Genomic DNA, 16,561 nt, shown 5'->3' on the forward strand with positions numbered 1-16,561 from the left:
AGGGCAGCCAGAGCTGCATAGAGAAACCCTGTCTCAAACAAACAAACAAAAAAGAATAATGAATGCAAACCTCAGATATTGTAGGCAAATGGACTCTTGAATTTTGTCTCCTAAGACTAAGATTTTTAAGTCTTTATCTGTTATATGGGTCCATGATTTGATTAATATTTTTCATGTATCTATTGTCTAACAGCAAGTTTTTCTGATTTTTTTCGTATATAACCCACCTAAAAATTGAACCTAGAAATTTAAGAATAATGCTAACCAAACAATAGTTACATGGGACTAATAAATACCTTCATATTTTCATTGCTTGTTCGTCTCAGTGCCCTGAACTTACCTACAACTTTTTAGGAAAACATTGTTTCATGTAGTTTTGCTGAGTTACCATAGTGTTTGTTTTATCATTCTAATTTCAGGTTTTCTTAAAAGAAATTAAAACGGCTCATATAGTCATATGAGTGACCCTGTTCATATGGTCACTCATCTATGTAAGGAACTGTTATTCTTTCTCACCTTTTTATCCTGGTATCTAGAAACAGTGTTAACTCTTAAAACTTTAGAATTTAATGGGGGAAAAAAAGGTCAGAATTTAATGAGCATGTAAGAGAACACTAGAATAATTTACACAGGGTGTTTAAGCCACTAAGTTGAAGTTTAGTTATAAAAACAAATATGTAAGCACATGAATTATCTTTTGTTGTTGTTGTTGTTTGCCATTAAGCAAGTGACTTAGTTCTTAGTTCTTTGATAATGAAAGGGATTTTTATAATGTACCCAGTGTGCCCGCATGCTGCTAGATTTGTCACATAATTGGTTTAGCTTGCTTTAGTCATATAAGAAGGGCTTTTACTTTTCTCTCAATTTCAGACAGGGGAACTTACTTAGGTTGATGGAGTTAATGTGGCTGTAAGCCGCACTTGTAGCTTTTGAACTCCTTATGTAACTCTAGAGGTTTTTTATCCCTCTTCTCAGCATGAGGCATATAAAATTGACCAGTTGTATTACAGAAGACATTATTGTATTGATTTCTCTGCTGTATGTTCCCAGCTTGGAGCATTTAGATCTGGCAAGTTTCCCATGAGTGTTTCATGTCTGTAAAGAGGAATGCCCCTGTGGAGTTTTAACTCACAGATGTATGTTTTAGCAGATAAAGTAAAGAAACTTTATTAAAAGCCCAGATGTCCTTTCTGAGGATCGCTCTGACAGCGTTACTGTCTGTAATTGTATGTGCTACTTATGGGAAGTAGCACTGGTCAAAAGCAGAGTACACAAGTCTTGTTTTTTTTTTCCCATGTGGAACATTATGACTTCTGTTTGTCTAAATTTAGGAAACGCTATAGAAATGAAGGGAGTCCCAGCCCCCGGCAGTCCCCCAAGCGCCGGCGGGAGCATTCTCCTGACAGTGACACCTACCACAGTGGGGATGACAAAAGTGAGTAGTCATGTCCTGTCTGCATGCTCATTGTGGCCACGAGCCAGGCCGCCCTCTGACCGGTGAGCCACACTGCTCTTGTTCTGTGCTGCTGACTGTTTTCTTATGTGATGGAGTGCCTTAGGAATACTGTTTTTACACCAGGCCACTATCTTTCCTAGTATTGGTTGTTAGAGATGTGTTTTTATTTTTATTGCCATTTTGAATCGAAAATTGAGTTTGAAGTTTGAATATGATGTGTTCTATTTACTGACCTAATGAAGCTATGACTACTTTTATGTTTCTGTATAGATGAAAAACATAGACTCTTGAGCCAGGTTGTACGGCCACAGGAATCTCGTTCTCTCAGCCCATCCCACCTCACAGAAGATAGGCAAGGTAGATGGAAAGAAGAGGATCGTAAATCAGAAAGAAAGGAGAGTTCCAGGCGCTACGAAGAGCAAGAACTCAAAGAGAAGCTTTCTTGTGGCGACAGGCAAAGGGAGCAGGCCGAAAGCGTGGACAGCTCGAGAGTGCGCGCCCAAGACCTCCTCAGCCATCGCCAGGCTGAAGACCGCGACCGTGACGGGTCTGATCGAGCCCATGATGAAAAGAAAAAAGCAAAAGCTCCGAAGAAACCTGTAAAGAAAAAGAAGGAGGAGGATGTTGGAGTAGAGAGGGGCAACCTTGAGACACATGAGGATAGTCAGGTATTTTCACCAAAAAAAGGACAGAAGAAGAAAAACATTGAAAAAAAGCGTAAAAGATCCAAGGGTGATTCTGATGTTTCTGATGAGGAGGCAGCCCCGCAGAATAAGAAGAAGAGAGGGCCTCGCACACCCCCTCTGGCCATCAAGGAGGAGCTGGCTGACATCTCCACTGACAAGGATGGCGTCCTGGAGGATCCACTGAAGAAAGAAAATACAGCCTTTAGTGACTGGTCTGATGAGGATGTGCCTGACCGCACAGAGGGGCTGGAAGCCGAGCACACCGCAGCCACTGCCACTCCTGGTAGCACCCCTTCCCCCCTGTCTTCTCTTCTCCCTCCTCCACCCCCTGTGGCTGCTGCCAGTACTGCAGCCACTGCTCTTGCCTCCTCAGCTGTTTCTGCTACCACCTCTGCCACCTCTTCAAGCTCTGCTGCCACCTCCAATACCAATGGCAGTGAAGACTCACATAGAAAGTGCCACAGGGCACGAGGGGAGAAGGTAGAGGTGTCCCATGTGACCCTAGAAGACACACCACATCGCAAGCTGGTGGATCAAAAAAGAAGCAGCAGCCTCGGAAGCAATCGAAGTCACCGCAGCCACACCTCTGGTCGCCTACGCTCCCCATCTAATGATTCTGCTCATCGAAGTGGGGATGACCAGGGTAGTCGGAAGAGAGTGCTCCATAGTGGCTCCAGGGATAGAGAGAAAACAAAAAGCCTAGAAATCACAGGAGAAAGAAAATCTAGGATTGATCAGTTAAAGCGTGGAGAACCCAGTCGAAGTACTTCTTCAGGTAATGAATTAAGTTGATCCTGTTTTTCTCTTATGAAGAAACATGTACAGTGGGTCTTCCTGGTGTGTTGCTGATCAGGCTTGTGTGTTTTAACTATCTTTCTCTCCACCGCCTGCATTTTTAACTATAGAAAATATGATAAGGAAGGAGTTGAAGACTAGAAAAATCAGCTGTATCAGTGCCTAGGCTTGTGTGTGTGTTACAGATGCTTTGGTCAGTAGTGAAAATAGATAAGAACAGTTGAGAAAACATCTTAATTAGCTCTGTAATTGAGAAGTAAATTTTTCCTTAAAGTGAGTTTGGATGTATGAGATTACAGATGTAGAAATATAAAGTATATAAATAGGACATGTAGAAAATAGAAAAGTTATCAATTGTGAAGGACTGTAAGATAAACATTCTGTTCCTGTTTCTGTGTTAACTTGACACATGTGCACTCGCTGCAGATCGCCAGGATTCCAGAAGCCATAGCTCAAGAAGAAGCTCTCCTGAGTCGGATCGGCAGGTTCACTCAAGGTCCGGGTCGTTTGACAGTAGAGACCGACTTCAAGAACGAGATAGGTATGAGCATGACAGAGAGCGGGAGAGGGACCGGAGAGATCCCAGACAGCGGGAATGGGATCGTGAAGCGGAGAAAGAGTGGCCTCGGACCAGAGACCGAGACAGGCTTCGGGAACGAGACAGAGACCGGGACAGAAGGAGAGACTTGGACAGAGAAAGAGAGAGACTGATCTCTGACCCCATGGAAAGGGACAGAGAACGAGAGAGAACTTTTGAGACATCTCAGCTGGAATCTGGGAAACGAAGCGAAGTCAAATTAGAGAGTGAACATGAGAGAGATCTGGAAGGCAGCTCCCGGGACTCCGTGGCCTTGGACAAAGAAAGGATGGACAGAGACCTGGGCTCTGTGCAGGGATTTGAAGATGTGAGTAAAGCTGAGAGAACAGAGAGTCTTGAAGGTGAGGGCGCCGCTCTTCTGTTGTCTTTCCCCATTCCTTTTCTAGTTTTCTGTTAAAGTCATCCATGAATGAATAGGTGAATTGGCTGCTCTCTGTGACAGTGCAAGGAGATGAGGTGGGGGAGCCTGTGAGAGTAAAGGTGTGTTCATCTCAGTGGTCTTGTCCAGGCAGCTTTCTCAGAGAGCTTAACGAGGTAGAGAAGGAATGATTAAGGCAGGAGGTAGGGAGCAGAGCTCCACAGTATTCACTTCCATTGCTGCCTTTTAAAAGGTGACATAAAGGTCACTTAGTTGCATTACTTATGCCCTGTAATAACATCACGTCTTATTCTTACATGTTGAAAAATGATCAGCTCAGCATGATGGCTCCCGCCTGCAGAGCTGTCTCCAGGAAGAAAGGCTGAGGCCCGAGTGTCAGGTTCCAGTCAGCAGTCAGCCTGGTCTATAAAGCAAGACCTTGTCTCAACATGTGACAAATCCGAGTGAAGCATTAAAGAGCCATTAGTGATTCCTGCCTGCTAGGGCAGTAGAATAAGAACCCCACTCCCAAAAACTCTTGAGTGGCAGATAGACTAAAGAAGCCTGATGGCATCTCTGCTCTTCAGTTAGAGTACTGAGCCACATCAGGCACGTGACCCAGACAGAGGCAGCCTTCCGACCATAGAACCCTAGTCCCCACTGGCTCTCCCGCTACCTTTCACTCCTTCTGCGTCAGACAAACTGACTCACTGTAGGGGTGAGGGATAGTGACTTTAGTCAAAAATAAGTTATTACAACCAGTTCAGTTTGTTAGAGTTAATTCAATTCAGTTATGTAGAACATCTAAGCTTCCTTTAAAACCATTACTCAATATCTGATGTTATTTATGCTCAAAACTGAGGTGAAATGTAATAAGAAAGCTAAGGTAGAAATGTCCTTAAGTCGTGTGTGTGTGTGTGTGTGTGTGTGTGTTTAAAACAGGTGTTACTGAGCTACCTAATCAGAATACCAAGAGATGTAAACAGTCGCTTTTTAAATTAGTATATTTTACTCTAAGTCATGTAAGTCAAATGCTGTCATATAGCAGTTTAAAAATAAAACATCATTGTTTATGAATTCATGCCCAGGCCACAGACAGACAAACTGACTGGCATGTCTGGTCTCTCATCCTTCTTCAGCCTCCTTTTCCCTTTGTCATCTCTTTCTCACTCTAACAAAAAATCATAATGTATTACTTGCCTTCTGGAGCTTTCTCTGCTAAATGCAGCTGCTCTTTGAGCTCCACTGTGCTGTATCTGTGATCAACCCTGCACTGTATCAGAATGGCTTTCCCATGGTTTCCTCCTGTTGATGAATTCCATCCTTTGTCATCAGAACTCTGTCAGGACACACCGTGCTGTTCATGCTTAGCCTGTGTGTGCACTCTCCACCTAATGTTTCTTGGTGAACATATGTACCTCAGGTTAACAGGAGATGGCTTCTGAGAATCCTTTGGAAATTCTGCCTCTGGACTCTCCAATTTTACTGTCCGGATTTACGTCATTGTTCTGACACAGCCTTTCATTTCAACTTAGCAGATTATAAGGCTTTGTTTTGTTTGGGGTTCTTTATTTGATTGTTTTGTTTTGCTGTACAATAGCATTGGCCTGTATAGTAAAATTTAGAAAGGTGGATTGTTACATTTGTTGGTTGTATAGCTGTTTTTCCATTTAAGAAACATCTAAGTTCCCATCACATTACATTCTCATCTCAATTTGGAGTATGAGTAGCATCGGGTCACAAGTTATGGTTCTAATGAAAGTGCAGCCTTGGGATGTAATTGAATATAATTGAACTAGTCATTATAATAGGTCTTTTAAGACTGGAGTCACTGTCTTCATCCTGAATATATCATTTGTTTACTGTGACCACAGGTAAAATGCATAAATATTTAGAAATGAATCATTTGCTGTATCACGTAAATATTTTACACAGCTATGGTAGGAAAAAATGAGGGAGATAAATTTGTGTGTACATTTAGTTTTAGAAATGTATTAGTATAATATTAGAATTGTTTGCCTTGGAGATGAATTGATGGAGAATAATCAGTAAACCATTGTTGGAGGAGGAGGCTGTGCTGTGGAAGAGGCTCAGGAGGCCACCCAGGGTGCTGCAGCTCTCTTGAGGTATTGCACATGGTGGCATGAGCTTTTCAGTGATGCACATGCCTGAGACTCCCCAGTGCTTCCATGGGCCACTCAGCTGAGAGCAGCACCAGGGCCAGCATCCGCTGCTGCACCCAACAACCAGGTCTGGTGATCTAGTTACCAGCACTGCAGCCGCTGTACCTGTGACCTGTGCTTCAGGGCACACGCTGTGGCTCTCCATGATGGAGACATTGGGAGTGGTCAGAATGCCTTTTACCATATGCCAGAGGCTCAGAGCCAAGCTGGTGCAGGAACACTCTGGGAGTCATTGATTTTAGAGCTAGGGTATGCCCGGAACTAGGGTAACAAAGTGGACTCATCTAATCAAGATTTTCAATCTGGAAAAATCAAAAATCAGTTCTGAAGACCAACCTAGTTACATAGCATAAAAATGTAATTGGTTGAGAAGGTATAAAATCCTAGGTTACACTTTTCTTGTAGGAACAGCATCATTACTCGGCCTGGCCAAAGAAGGACTATTTATGCAAGTCCACTAAGGTGTCCTGCAGTGGCCTCACAAGCCAGCATATGTTGCTATTACTGAGAATAATAGAGTACATAAAGGAATTTTCTTTTGAAAAGTAGAAAAACGATTAGAATTATTAGAACTACTTTATAACCTCAAACTTTTTATGCTGCAGATGAATACCCATGAGCCTGTTGTTACAGTTTGAAAACAAGGGTTATAGATCCATAAAATATGTAGCTTAGAAATAATTAAGCGTATTTATAGTTTGGGGACTGGGTTTACAACTAACTCAGCAGGAAATAAAAGCTTAGCCAGGGAATAGCCGGGGAAAGTCGATAAAATAACAAAATAGGATTTATACTACTGATGGCAACAAGACACTTTGGTAGTAGATTACAGCATTCTTCCAAAAATTTTATTCAGTAAGGAAAACATTGAGACAGAAGTGGAATAGAGAGGTAGTAGAAATTAAATGCATTTTCACATCTGTGCTCACAGTTAAAAAGCTCATATAATGAGCTAAATATCATAGACTAAGATTTGAGCTGATACTGTAGTTTAAAATAGGTTTGCAAGTTTTTAAAATGAGTTTATTTGGGTAAAAAATTACTATAGCCTTTAGGAATTAGATTTTCTTATGTTCAGGTGTTATTATTGAAAATTAACAGACAAAAGGAAGACACGGAGTAGGAGGGAGCGTGTTGAGGAAGAGCTCCAGCAGAAGGAAGGGGAACAAGGGAGGCAGGGTGAAGTGGCACAATCGAGTGTGCACATGGATGAGCTGTCAGTATAGCGACCTGCTCAACATTATTTCTAATACTTTAATTGTGGCCTCACAGCACGTTTGTATATTGCTGCTATATTGTTAATATTAAGAATGTGACTAGTAAAAATTTTCAGGTTAATGTATCAAGTGTTTGACTAAGCAATGTAGGTTTCTGGTTAAAACAAAAAAACAAACTTTTTTATGGCTTATTATTGTGCCCAGTGCCTTTTAATTACACTTTTAGTTTTTATAATTTCCTTTTGGTTTTTATTTATTTATTTTTGACATGAACTTCTTTGTTTAGCAGGAGATGATGAATCCAAGTTAGATGATGCACATTCATTAGGATCTGGTGCTGGGGAAGGATATGAGCCCATCAGTGATGACGAGCTAGATGAAATTCTGGCAGGGGATGCAGAAAAGAGAGAGGACCAGCAGGAAGAAGAGAAGATGCCAGGTAACGCACGGCAGAGCTCAGAAGTGCGGGGGGGGGGGGGGGGGGGGGGGGGAATGCGTGCTTGGTTCTGTTCTGCCGTAAGAGGTGGTAAGGGGCACTTAGCTCTTCCCATTAAAAGAATGGTACAGTGTGTGCGTCTCTATTCTTAATTGGCACTCCCTGTGGAAGCGTGTCCTAGGGAAGAGCAGAATTGTAAGAGTTCTTTTCCAGAGTTTCAGATTCATATTATCTCACCCAGAACCTCAGCACATCCCAGCTGCTTGCCAGTGTCCACCATGGCAGGCATGCGATGCAAGACTTCACAACTGCGGTGGGCTCAGTCAACTTTTTAAACAACTTTCAAAAATAGAGGTAGCTGAAGTTTGTTTGAACACAGCTGATATAGTTCCTTTTCTGAAATGTGTCCATTCCGTGACTGTTGTCCTTACCGTGCTGTCTGTGTACATTGCCCGGCTCACTGGAGTGAGTACTAGGACGCAACACTCCTGACCGTTTATTTTAGTGTTTGAGACAGGATCTCATGTAGTCACTCCAAGCTGACTTCAAACCCCCTGTATAATTGACAGTGACTTCTCACTCTCCTGCCTGCACCTCCCCAAGCCCCAGGTTATAGGCATTGCCTGTTGTTGTTTTGTTTTCTTGTTGTTCTTACGATAGGGAGTTACTTGGCTTGGTCTGGATCATTATACTATTCTTATTTCATTTGACCTTTTATTTCCTAACTTATAGATGTAATTTGTCACACGTCTTCAGTAGCTTGTCTGCTTTGTGTGACTAGTCACTGTGTTACCCTTTTACATTCAATAACTTACCTTTTTTTTGGCTGAGCATGTGTGGCACTCAGAGAGACAGCTTTTCCTAGGCAGTTCTCTGTCTTCCATGTGGGTTCCAAGAATCAGACTGCAGGCACCTTTACCTGATGAGCCATCTCGGCAGCCTCAGACAACCATTTCTTTTTTTTTTTTTTGGTTTTTCGAGACAAGGTTTCTCTGTGTAGCCCTGGCTGTCCTGGAACTCACTCTGTAGACCAGGCTGGCCTCGAACTCAGAAATCCACCTGCCTCTGCCTCCCAAGTGCTGGGATTAAAGGCGTGCGGCACCACGCCCGGCTAAGAATGGAAAGGTTCTTCTTTTTTGTTTTTTTGTTTTTTCAAGACAGGGTTTCTCTGTGTAGCCCTGGCTGACCTGGAACTCACTCTGTAGACCAGGTAGGCCTCGAACTCAGAAATCCACCTGCCTCTGCCTCCCGAGTGCTGGGATTAAGTCCTGTTCTTCCCTTCTTTAACTGTTTTACAGATCCATTAGATGTAATAGATGTGGACTGGTCTGGACTAATGCCAAAGCACCCGAAAGAACCGAGAGAGCCTGGGGCTGCACTCTTAAAGTTCACGCCTGGAGCTGTTCTGCTACGAGTTGGGATTTCTAAAAAGTTGGCTGGTTCTGAGCTCTTTACCAAAGTTAAAGAAACATGTCAACAACTTGTAGAAAAACCCAAAGGTGACTTCCTTTGCCTTCACTGTGTCACATGCTATGATTGTTAGTGTGGTCTTGGGAAGGGCTCCATTTGGTTGTCTTCAGAACTTGTGCTCCAGGATCAGTTTTAAGGAGTTATTGATATTATTTCTTAAGTTCAAGAAAAGCTTAATTCTGACAAAAACATTAGAAAAATAAGAAAATGAACTTTCTGTATCAAAAATGTTTTTGAAGGCTGGAGGGTTGCCTCAGTGACTGAGTGTAAGCAGGAGGCATTAGACTCGATTGCAGCACCACAGAAAGAGAAAATTGCTTTCTAACACAGAAGTTCAGGTGTCAGAATATACAGCTTTGCCCAGGGCTAAACAAAGCACTTCATGATGTTGTAGGTTTTTTCTTTTTTTTTTTTTTCCTAAGCAAATAATGGATGACTTCACAACCTTTCACCTGGTAACAAGCAGAGGATGTACCCAAGGGCAAAGTCTAAGTTAAGCCTTTAACAGAATGGTTTAGCTCGGTGGGTAGGGTCACTGGTCTGTGATCCAGGCCCTGCCTGTCACCTAGTCCCTATCTGTTCCTGTGAGTTGGAGTTGGAGTACTTACACCACCAAGGTCTTTGGACTGCAGTGAAGAGCAGCCTAGTTAGTACAGGTAGGACACTGCGAACAGTGCCTGGGACAGAGTAGTGCTGTGCTTTGACTGTTAGTGTTTAGTCAGAAAGTATTTCACCTGATTACAACTTTTAGCAGAACTGAATCTTTTAATGTATGGATATGGGTGGTTTGTTCTGATGTCCTTTTGTAGCTTACTAGAACTTTTATCAACAAGAGGCTGAGCCGATGCTTGAATCAGGGGAGGGAGAAAAGTGAAGGCACCATTACTTACTACGTTTGTTTTGGTTTTTTGTTTGTTTTTTGGTTGGGGGGGGTATTATTTTAAAAGTGTCATGAACCTGTGTCCTTTTTCCTAGTCCCATAATCAGTAAAATTTCTTATTAAGACTACTAATATTGTAATTGTGAACATTTTGTAACCTGAAAAATGATCTGAAGGTTCTTACCACATTCTTTTCACTTTGGTTAGATCTATGGCCTTGCGAAAAAAAACTCCTCTAACCCCTGTTTTTCTGTCTACTTTATCCCATCCTAATTTTTTAATAAAAATTTCTGTGTGTGTGTATGTGTCTGTGTGTGTACATGCACACATGCGTCTATCTGTCTATGTGTCAGTGTGTATGTCAAGCTAAGTGTTTTCTCTTTCCCTTACATAGTTTGATCGAAAACCATGTTATTGTGTCTTAGCACATTGTCCCATGTGTCTGAGGCGTCTGGCTAACACCTAGCTGTGCTCACAGCAGGGGTTCCAGAGGCCACTGTCTCTGCTGTGACTGTGTTTGAATCTTGCTGTAGAGCTGTCCTGAGATGTAGGACTGTAAGTGGGATTTACTTCTAGGCCAGACCCTTGAGTTTGACTTAAATGCTCTTGCTTGACCTTTCTCCCAAGTCAGTAGTCAGTGGACTCATTCTCCCTCTGAAGTCTGCTTTTGGCACATCTTAAATTTAAAATAACATCACATTATTGTTCTTATTAAGATGAACAAGGTACCTGTGTGTTGAAGGTCCGTTCATGGGGACCATTGCTGCTTGCCTTGTCAAGTCATTCACTCTGGTTTAGTAAAGGAGAGGTTCTTGGAGTATTCAGTTAAGTCAATGGTGACACTTCGCTATTAGGGAAACTTAACGTATGCTTGTTTTGATTGAAAGATGCAGACAGCCTTTTCGAACATGAACTAGGGGCTCTCAACATGGCTGCTTTACTTCGAAAAGAAGAGCGAGCAAGTCTTCTTAGTGACCTGGGACCATGTTGTAAAGCATTATGTTTCAGACGGGACTCTGCAATCCGGAAGCAGCTTGTGAAGAACGAAAAGGTACCGCGCAGTGGTTGGTAGGAATAGTATATTTTTCATCTTAACTGTTCTGTGAATTTGCTTTCCTCGTCTCCCAGGCACATACAGGAAGACCTCACATGAGTGGTTGTTGTGAATAATTGTCATTCCAAACTTCATGCACAAAAGTCCATTCATTCTGTGAGCTGTTTTACCTGTGAGCAAGGCTCCTTAAGATAAGCAGACTGTATGTCAGAGCGTGTGTCAGTATTTACTACAGAGTAATGAAGCAGACTGTATGTCAGAGCGTGTGTCAGTATTTACTACAGAGTAATGAAGGTGATTAAACATCAGAAAAGGATCTCATGAGAGGCTTGGGCTTTTTAAAGTTGGAAACTGGGGCTGTAGGTGAGTGTGGAGGACATGTGACAAAAGAAGCTGGCCAGTAATGTTAGAAAGCACTAAGATTCTACAGGAGTCCACAGGAAAACATTGATTCTCTTCCTATTAAATTTCTATAAAGAAAAAGAGATTTGAGGAGATTAAATTTATAAAACAAAAGATATAAACCCTCTCTAAAGATTAAAATGAACACAGATAGGCGCGATGGGAGACCTTTTAGAAAGTCAAGTCTATGTGGCTGGAGAGCTGGCTCAGTGGTTAAGAGCACTTACTGCTTTCCCAGGGGGCTGGGGTTCAGTTCCCAGCACCATGTTAGGTGGCTCACAACCACCTACATCACTCTAACTCCAGGGGAGCACCCTCTTCTGGCTTCTGTGTGTTCTCTCTCCCTTTCCCTCTCCCTCTTCATCTCTCCCCTTCTGTTCTCCTTCTCCCTCTGTTTGTCTCCCGCCTTCTCTCCTTCTCTTCCTTCCTCCCTCCTTCCTTCTCTGTCTCTGTCTCTATCTCACTGTCTCCTCCCCCCTCCTTCTGTCTGTCTGTCTCTGTCTCTCTGTCTCCTCTGTCTATCTTATCTTTCCCACATAAAGTCCTGGTTGAAAATGGCTTTTGAACACTACAATAATCATCCCTTGCTGTCCCTGTCCTGCGTGTCCTTAATGTCTCATTCTGCTGCCGGGTGCTGTCTGTCCTGGCAGCCTTTCTCAACTCAGCATTTCTCTTGAGTATTACCATCCCCCATCTCTAAGCATGTACGTATAGCAATAGTCACCATTATCCTATTATTATTTCAGTTTTAATTACATTTGCATCATATTATGGCTGATTCTAATCTTCAGGATACTGACCACTTTGTGTAAAATATATTTTATGGTACTTCTTGGTTCCTCCCTAATATACTGTTGTGTCCCTCAGATACAGTAGCAACTCAAAAGCCCTGAACAATCTCAACAAGAATTGTTTAGAGCCTTATATCTTGTAATTCAGAGTACAGATAATTAATGGACCATATGACACATTGTGACATTTAATGATTCATTATGAATGGCTTAATTGATCCATCTGCAGAGGGAATTGTGAGTGTTCAGATTTCTCGGTGTTGAGGACATCAGCAGTAGGTGGACCTGGTGAACTCTTCTGTAGCCTGTGAGCTCTGCTCAGGGGGAGGGGGAGGGTCTTCAGCTTGAGACCAGCCTGGGTTACAAATAACAGCACGCGCTGAGAGACAGGACAGAACTGGAAAGCAGTTTTAAATGCTCAGAAACCCCATGAAGAATACTGGGACTAAGTTTTATGTCACTACAAAAGAGAAGAATAGAACAGGGCTATTTCCTGGGATAAGAGATAGATTTTTCTTCAGTGACAAAAAGTAGAAAAACTACTAACCACATATTTGACATTATCACTTTATAGGAGAATTACTTTGAAGTGTTTAAGTATAAAGCACCATAGGAAAAATAAGGAAAGATAACACGTAGCTATTGTAAATGAGTTTTAAAATCATTTTAGCATTATAACATAATATACAGCAAATAAAAGGAAGGAAATAATAGCAGATTAACAAAATTAGAGGTAGAAGGACATTAGAAAAATGCATAGTGAAACCAAAAGCTGTTTTTTATTTATTTGTATGTTTGGTTTTTCAAGAAATGAATAGTCTACTAACTAAACTAAGAAAGAAAACACAAATGAGCAGTAACGAGAAAAGTTGAGATGACACTATGAATGCCACAGTGACAGGAGAGTAGTGAGGTCCGGGTGTGGCTCCGTAATAGAGGGCTCGCCTGGTGAGCCCAAGGCCCTGGGTTCAGTCCTCAGCACTGAGCGCCAAATCAAAAGAAGAAAAGAAAAAGGTTGCGTTAAAGTTTAGTTTAGTAGCAGTGAATAGACTTGAGTCCTCAAACGACCAAATCTGTATAAGAAGAATAGAAAACTTCAGTTTAGATCCTTCTAAAACTGAAATTTCCACCCTGGACATTCATGCTTGCAAATCTGCTAAGTATTAAAAGAAAAGAAGAAAACCAAGATAACAACAAATCAAACACTGGTGCAGCACAGTGTTTCCTTCCCAGCATGTGCCACAGCTCCAGCATCGCAAGTACTCTGCGAAAACCGCTGCTCACCCCGCTCATGCCTGCCGACGGTCACAAAGATCCTACAGAATGGAATGAGTCCTGTACCACAAGCAAATATGGGTTCCCCAGGAATGAAAGACTGGCCAGTGTTCTAAAATCATTCACTGTGACTAAACAGAGAAAAAAAAAATACATGATCATATCATGCAATTATTGTTCTCCCTAGAAACTTGTCTACAGACTAAACAAAATTCTGATAAAAATTCAACTAAGATTTTTGTACTCTTTGTAGAGATAGACAAGCTGATTCTAGAGTTTATGTGACATCTCAACATAACATTTTTACACATACACACATGAATAAATAAATGGGAGAATTTACCTATTAATTTCAAGACACTGTGAAATATACTATTAGAATAATGTGGTATAGATAAAAGAATAGAATTTCAGTCAAATGGAAGTAAGCCAACTGCACAAGTAGACAGAAATGTAGCCAGTTAAGAGGGACAGGAGAGTATAAAATAGTTTCAATTTTTAAAATTAATTTTTGTTATGAAATAATTATTTCATAAATTGAGACACTGGTTAAAAAAAGGAAAACACAAACAGTGAGAGACAGTACTTAATGAATACACTTCTTAAATACCCCAAATATATGCAGATATCCTCAAGAGTTAACAATAAAAAATAATAGAAAAAATTTCAAAATGGTGAAATATTTAAACAGACATCAAGCCAATGTGGATAGCCATTAAGCACATGAATAGGTGTGTCTCATCACTAGCCATTATGGAGTATAAATTAAGACTGCAGTGAAATTCTATTCATTACCTATATCAGTTGCCAAAAAGAATTAACCAGCTACAAATTGATCACACTCTTCCCCAAACTGAATCCACCTCCAGTGTTCTTCCTTAGCAGAAAATGAACTGTAGCACAATTGAACATGGGTAATACCTGTCAACAGAACACACTACTGCCGTCTTGTGCAACATGCAGTACTTTCAAAGGCGTTATGTTGAATACGGAACTAACATCCGTGGTTACGGAAGACATCAGTGGTTGCCAGGATTAGGGTTGAGAATATGAAGTAAATGCTTCATTGAGTAAAGACTATGTCTGTCTACCCTGATTGTTGCCATGTTTGCATGAGTCTGTATGTGTATTAGACCTCATAGGATTGTACATAAAATGTTACTTTATTCAGTTCTGTGGCCCAAGTGCTGAGAGACTAATAAGGAGTGAAGAGTGTTTGACTTATGAAGGAAGAAGGAGGAAAAAGTGATCCTTTCCTCAGAATTTGCAGTTTGTCAGGTAAAAGCAAGATTGAATATAGGTGTCCCTCAGCAGAGTGGACACCGCTGTGTCCCGAGGGAGAAGCGGAGACTCAGCACACTCCGCCTCCTCTCTGTTCTGGTATCTATTTTCTCCTCAGAGGTGCAGACTAAATGCAGTTAATGACCTGTTGGGAACTGTTAAGGAACCCCACCTTAGTAGGAGCTAAACAGGGTGCCCACTGAAGCTTGCTTGCTGTTCCTGAACAGAATCCTAGTGTTGCTTTAACGTGTGGAGTTAAAGTCATAGTCAGAGCTCAGCTGACATCGGGGTTGGGTGGAGGTACCCTGCCTCGCTTTCCCACTGTCACCCAGCAATGTACAGCTTGTTGCTTTTGTTTCTTCCAAATAGGGAACTGTGAAGCAGGCGTACACAAACACTCCGATGGTAGACAATGAGCTGCTTCGGCTAAGTCTTCGGTTATTTAAGAAGAAGGCCACCTGCCATGCCCCTGGACAGGAAAAGACTGAAGATGGCAAATTAGGACCGTGCAGTATCCAGCAGGAGCTGTGTGTGTCCTAGGCGAAGATTGAGGATGGCCCCTTTGCTCCATCTTCCCAGTAGTGCATAATCTTTCTTGACGTTCTTTGGTTTGAAGACATTGCTAACTACAGAGGCAGAGGAGTCACCAGCCACATCAGCAGTGAAAACTTCAATCTTCAGAGACACGTGCTTTGGTTCATTTAAGATTTTCCATTAATTTTATACAGTAATTGACACTCAGGCAAAATAATGTGAAAATGTCTAGATTTAGTAATTTCGTCTGTGTCTTCATTAAAATTGAAGATTTTAAGAAACCAGGTCACCCCTGCTCTTCCAGCCTATGAATACTTCTTATGAAATAAAAGCACTGATTTTCACTCTGGATCACCATGCAGAAACTGACCTTAGTCAGAAAGGAGTGTTGCCAGAAGCTGCTGCACAGGCTGCAGGGCCGTGTACAGAGCTCTGAGGAGCGCCAGCCTAGTAAGCATGCTGGGAGGCCGTCTCCACTACAGGAAGCCCAGGTGGTTTGGTTTTTTTCTTTTGAAATTTCTAAAATAAATGACTCCATGGGATTTTTTTTTTACACGTGTACATTACTACATTATATATTGGAAGTCTTTGGACCTTTGAGTGGGGTTTAATTGTTCATTATCAGAGACTGTGTGCTATTTTATTTTTAATAAATGTATGTTCCCTTTTCCTGTTGTAGATTTTCCTTGCTCTTTATTAATCAGACTCCAGACACCTAGAAACATGTATTACCAGCATTATAGTTTCATTCTTCATATATTTTCCTGCTTGTGTAGTTAGCACTGGACACTTGCATACGTGTAAGGACACTGGAGGGCGTACTTCATATCCAGCTCGCAATTCTGGAGGCAAACCTGTGACCAGGGTGAAAATCCTGCCACCTCAGCTCAGTTGTGAGCTGCCTCCGTCCATCCTGTGCTATGTAAAGTTTACTTCTTTAAATTTCAGACTAGCTTGTTCTTGTATGTGTTTAGCTCATGAAGCAAACTCTCAGGAGGACTTGGGATAGACAGGAAGCTGAAGAATTTGGGCAGACAGTGGTGCTGAGGTGCTAATAGAGAAGATGTTATAACTTGCTCCTGGCTTTTCATGGGGCTCCGTTAAAGCCATGAGCTGTGTTACTTCTCTCAGGCCTCATATCCCAT

At 41.8% G+C, this 16,561-nt stretch overlaps 1 protein-coding gene across 10 annotated transcripts in view; it reads left to right on the plus strand.

Annotated features, from left to right (window-relative positions):
- Positions 1–16,091, plus strand: part of Zc3h13 (zinc finger CCCH type containing 13) — a 60,128-nt gene extending 44,037 nt beyond the window's left edge. For 4 of the 10 annotated variants that reach the window (NM_001359875.1, XM_011245157.3, XM_006519446.4 and 1 more), the window contains 7 exons: positions 1,332–1,435; positions 1,727–2,917; positions 3,364–3,876; positions 7,580–7,732; positions 9,028–9,228; positions 10,967–11,130; positions 15,252–16,085. In NM_001359875.1, coding sequence (NP_001346804.1) covers positions 1,332–1,435; positions 1,727–2,917; positions 3,364–3,876; positions 7,580–7,732; positions 9,028–9,228; positions 10,967–11,130; positions 15,252–15,422 — 2,497 coding nt within the window. In that variant the 3' untranslated portion in view covers positions 15,423–16,085. Of the gene's footprint in view, positions 1–1,331; positions 1,436–1,726; positions 2,918–3,363; positions 3,877–7,579; positions 7,733–9,027; positions 9,229–10,966; positions 11,148–15,251 lie in introns of all 10 variants that reach the window. The other 6 variants (XM_006519449.4, XM_006519448.4, XM_017316164.2 and 3 more) reach the window with 6 other exon arrangements.
- The last annotated feature ends 470 nt before the right edge of the window (positions 16,092–16,561 follow it).

The sequence above is a fragment of the Mus musculus genome, chromosome 14 (genome assembly GCF_000001635.26).
Source record: "Mus musculus strain C57BL/6J chromosome 14, GRCm38.p6 C57BL/6J".
Lineage (NCBI taxonomy): Eukaryota > Metazoa > Chordata > Mammalia > Rodentia > Muridae > Mus > Mus musculus.